The sequence below is a fragment of the Schistocerca nitens genome, chromosome 2 (genome assembly GCF_023898315.1).
Source record: "Schistocerca nitens isolate TAMUIC-IGC-003100 chromosome 2, iqSchNite1.1, whole genome shotgun sequence".
Taxonomy (NCBI): domain Eukaryota; kingdom Metazoa; phylum Arthropoda; class Insecta; order Orthoptera; family Acrididae; genus Schistocerca; species Schistocerca nitens.
The window spans coordinates 258885021-258889771 of record NC_064615.1 but is presented as its reverse complement, the minus strand read 5'-3'; the positions used below and the strand labels follow the sequence as shown (position 1 = coordinate 258889771).

The window sequence follows — 4751 nt, the reverse complement described above, 5'->3', positions numbered from 1 at the left end:
TTGGTGACGACTGAAAATCAGCTTTTACTCAAATTACAACAAGAGTCTTTCAGGAAAATCAATTTTTTAACTAGAATTAGTTTTTTATCTAAAAAAATAGTTCAGGATTCCATCCCCCCTTAACAGTCCAATAAATTTAAAGGACAGTAGGTCTGTCAATTAGAGGACAAGGTATTACTTTCAGGAAAGACTTGCAGTGAATAAATAACATGAGAGAATGATTTATTAGGTGTACCACATGGAAAACTACAACAGATAGATGCACATAATTAGTCTTACAAATACTCGTACTCAATACCGATTATAAAAGGATTGGAGTTGTATGTTGTATTGTATGGGCCCGCAGATACATCCATGTACCAGTACACAGGGTAGGTGTAGCTCCCGTAGTATATGATCTCGAACAGATAGGTTGCGTTTGGTGTCGTCTTGTAGCTGATGGGGACCCTCAGCAGCTGGACGGGGTCGGCGAGTTGCGAGTAGTTTCCAGTGCCGACGACGGTCCATCCGTCGGCACCCAACGGCCACTCGCTCATCTTGATCCTGATGTCCTGCACCTCTGGGCCTATCTCCAGCGTCACGTAGTTACGCACGTGGCTGGTGAGGTACAGGGCGGTAACCTGGTATTCGCCATCGTAGCGGTGCGGAGTGTCGAAGGCGCCCATGCAGCACTTGGACTCCGCCTGGTAGTCCAAAGGGTCTTGGAACACCACCGTTATCTTCGGGTACGACGCTGCAATAGCACAGCAGAAACGTGATGTGTTTGATTACAAGCAGCACACAATTTTTGTATTTTTTAACAACGCTACCACTTAGATGTTCTTGGTATCCACAATATGGACTACCCTTTTTGTCACTGTAGTAAGTAATATGAAACTAGCGTAGTGATACATCAACTTGTAAAATCACAGTTTTCGGCTAGGTTTTGTAAGATTGACAGAAAGGTATATCACCTGATTAAGGAATGTTTATCGCACCACCAGAGGCAACATGTAAAATGAGTCCTATGTACTGGTTCTATATGGCTAGCTTCCACTTAAAAAGAGCCAAAACTATAATTATTTGTTTCTAAATATGTATTTGTACTTTACTTTTGCAGCTCCCTTTGTTTTAGTCACTTACCAACTAATCATGACAAATACACGGAGGAAAACCAAACAGTATTACATCCATTCCTTCTTGAAGCACTAATGATTCTCATTTCTTTTTATGTTCTCTCTTTCAGTGTGGAGCAAGACAGTGACCTTCTCGACTAAAATTTGCAGGTATAACTTCACGCTATGCTCGAATCCGTCTAATAGCATGTCCCAGGGGAACCTATTACCCTGCACTTGTAATCCTTCCGCGAAAACACCCATCATGAAGTGGGCGATTCCACTTTGGACGTTTGTTATGCTTTGTCATTTAGATTTGATAAATATCAGAGGAAAACATAGAATACTCACGTCTACATTACACAGTTATTCAGGATGTGGCCTCTGTCGTAATAATACTTTATTGTATCAAAAAATTCGCCATATCGTGCAGGAAGGCATCGTCTTTTCCGCCACACGATTATAGGATCCTTCATTCTTATGTGCTAAGTCGGAATTACTGATTGGAGCTTATAACCTATCGAGAAGCTATGTCTGTTGCCTTGCTTCATGAATGACGTAGGCTGGGAATAGTTTCACTTTGCACAGTCGTCTCGATACATTAACCGACAACTGTAGTGATGATTTATGGAGTCAGAGGTAGGTGCAACAGTAGCGTCAGCACTGCCGTTAATTAAGTGAATCTAATGCCTGAGACCAACTCAGGTGCCATAGTCACTGTTTCAGTCACAGTTTTGTACGGGATGTGAAACACATGATACTCCATTACATTTAACAGCATCTAAACTATAAGAGGTGACATTCCACCTTACAATTTGTTCATGCACTTATGTCCTAGATTTATAAGGTTTTCACCTCAGCTGAGAAAATCAGTGGTCAATAACTTATGGATAATGGTTGTGGCAGTGGCTAGGTATGCTACAATTCTGGCGAACACTCGCTTCAGTACTGTGCAACATTTAAGAATGGGTAGCCAGACCAGGTCTTCACCAACAAATAGAGACAGCATTAACTGACCTGAGAAAGTGTGAGAATGAAAGGTGAGGAGATTTAGGGTGCCGTCGCATCACCCTCCAGGTAGTGTCGGAATGCTTCGATCAGTGCTCTACAAGGTGTCTATAAAGTCGCCATCCATTTCCATGAAAACGCAAGTTTTTTCTTGTTTCTTCAGATACTGGTACCCTAGTGTGTGTGTGTCTCTGAAGTCACTATCCATTTCCATGAAAACGTTAATTTGTTTTTCTTTTCTCTGCAGATACTGGTGCCTTCGTGCAAGACTTTTCCACGGAAGAAGGGGTTTCAAAAATGGCTCTGAGCACTATGGGACTTAACATCCGTGGTCATCAGTCCCCTAGAACTTAGAACTACTTAAACCTAACTAACCTAAGGACATCACACACATCCATGCCCGAGGCAGGATTCGAACCTGCGACCGTAGCGGTCACGCGGTTCCAGACTGAAGCGCCTAGAACCACACGGCCACATCGGCCGGCCAAGGCGTTGCAATTGTTTGTCCACGAGTACGCGAATTGTCATATGAAGACGCCAAAGCGAAATTTACCCGTAAATTGCACAAACGAGCCCTATCAACGGCACACATTCGTCTGTTCGTCTGCTTGTGAACAAATTTAAGCGTACTGGTAGTCTGTGGTGAGGCTTGGCAAGGACGACCACGCGTGTCGGTAGAAACAGTGCAGCAGGTTCAAATTTCCAATGATAAGAGACCGAAGGCATCAACTCGACGCCTCAATAGGGAACTGAATGTCCCTCGCAGCACAGTGTTGAAAATCCTACGTTTCACTCTACGAAAACTTCCTTATTAAGGTTTTTGCACCACCTTGGGAACGAGGATTTCGCCTGTCGTCAGGCAATGTGTTATGACCTCCTGGAATCTGCAGAGAACGAAAAATTTGTGGACAATATTTTATTCTCCGATGAGGCCGCATCCACGTTTGTGGGAAAGTGCACAGAAACAATAGCCGAATCTGTGCATATGGAAAAGCACAGGAGGTATCGGAGTTGGAACGCGAAACACCGAAGGTCAGCCTTTGGTTGGGTATGACAAAAACAAAACTGTATGGCCCATTCTTCGTTTCCGAAAGATCAATAACAGGTAACAGCTATCTCGACATGTTAGGACTGTTCCTTGAACCGCTGCTTCAGAGGCAAGATGGATCGCCTCCATAATTTGCACACAACGTCCATCATTACCCGAACAGAACCTTTCCAGGGAGCTAAATCCGCAGAGGGTCACCGAACGTTACTCCTTTAGACTTTTTTTTACATCGGGGTACATCAAGTGCAAAGTGTACACTTAGCAAAGTGAATGGTCCGCCTGATCTATGGAATTGTATCAGGGAAGCAGCAGGTCACATTATGGTTGAAATGTTAAGGTCTATGTTTCGTTCCACTACTGAAAGGTACAGTATATGTTTTGACGTAGATGGTTGTCATGTAGAAGGGTAGCAGAGTATGTGTAAAACTTCACAATAAAATTGATTTTGAAATAGCTATATTCCTTCAGTGAAATTGATAGTGTCTTTAGAGACACCCTGTATATTCATGAGCATCTCACTGACCCAGAATTCAATCAGTGACCCCACTGGGACGCTATCAAGGACGATGTGTAACAATAAATGAAGATGTTTGTGTGCCGTACATTAGCAGAAGCCAATGAAAGCTTTATAATCAAACGAAAAGTAGTACGCTGACGTAATACCGAAATTTCTCCCAAGGAAAGGTCTCCTACATTAGAGACTACTGTCTTGTGCAATTTTCATGGTATGATTCGAAAATATAATAACAAGTTCGTTTTCTCGGCCATGTAATAGTTAAGCTGCTAACTTTTCACATGAAGTATGACAACAGACTTGTATAATTGCTGATACAGTATTGAGAGAATGGCGCACTTACCGCTGGCTATGACTGCCAGGAACATCAGGGTGACGGCTTGTCTCAGCATGGTGGTCGTCTCTGTCGGTCTGCAGAACTCTAGGAAGGAATCCGGTGGCTTCCACAACTGTGCTGCTGGGTTATATACCCGACAACAGCCGTCTTATCAACGTTGTTGATATCAATTACACGAGTTACGAGTTGCGAAATCTCCATGAACTACGCGTCACAGGGAAAAACACGGTTATTGTACCCACTTGCTGCGACGCGATTGAAGTACTGTAGATTTGGAAATGCCGTTGACCGTGACCCTGCAACGCTGTCTTCATCTGGCAACAGCAACTGCATATCTTATCTTATTGCTGGCCGGTGTGGCCGTCCGGTATTAGGCGCTTCAGTCTGGAACCGCGTGACCGCTACGGTCGCAGGTTCGAATCCTGCCTCGGGCATAGATGTGTGTGATGTCCATAGGTTAGTTAGGTTTAAGTAGTTCTAAGTTCTAAGGGACTGATGACCTCAGATGTTAAGTCCCATAGTGCTCAGAGCCATTTTTTTTTCTTATCTTATTGTGGTTCGCCGCTCGTGGCCACATTTGCCTCGCTCAGCCACTAGCGGCAATACTGTCTCCTTTCCTACATGTGGCACCTGTGCGACCCCTTCCTACTCAGCTGTTAAACAGCCAACAACGAGCGATATTCCACACATTTATCAAAGACCAGTTTTAGGACGTGTTATATTGCTGTCTCCAGTCAATTCATCACCCTA

General features: G+C 43.8%; 1 protein-coding gene across 1 annotated transcript; it reads right to left on the bottom strand.

Moving 5' to 3' along the window:
• Window positions 1-205: 205 nt before the first annotated feature.
• On the bottom strand, window positions 206-4139 carry LOC126235984 (uncharacterized). The gene is made up of 2 exons (XM_049944968.1): window positions 4008-4139; window positions 206-733 (listed from the first exon to the last, which is right to left on the bottom strand). The coding sequence occupies exons 1-2, from the start codon at window positions 4054-4056 to the stop codon at window positions 276-278; spliced, it is 507 nt and encodes a 168-aa protein (XP_049800925.1). The 5' UTR covers window positions 4057-4139; the 3' UTR covers window positions 206-275.
• Between the last annotated feature and the right edge of the window lie 612 nt (window positions 4140-4751).

Excerpts from the sequence above, each read along its gene's own strand:
- LOC126235984 (XM_049944968.1), bottom strand. The coding sequence starts at position 4,056 with ATGCTGAGACAAGCCGTCACCCTGATGTTCCTGGCAGTCATAGCCAGC. Across the intron at positions 734-4,007 it reads CCTGGCAGTCATAGCCAGCG|CGTCGTACCCGAAGATAACG; the intron begins GTAAGTGCGCCA and ends GTGCTATTGCAG.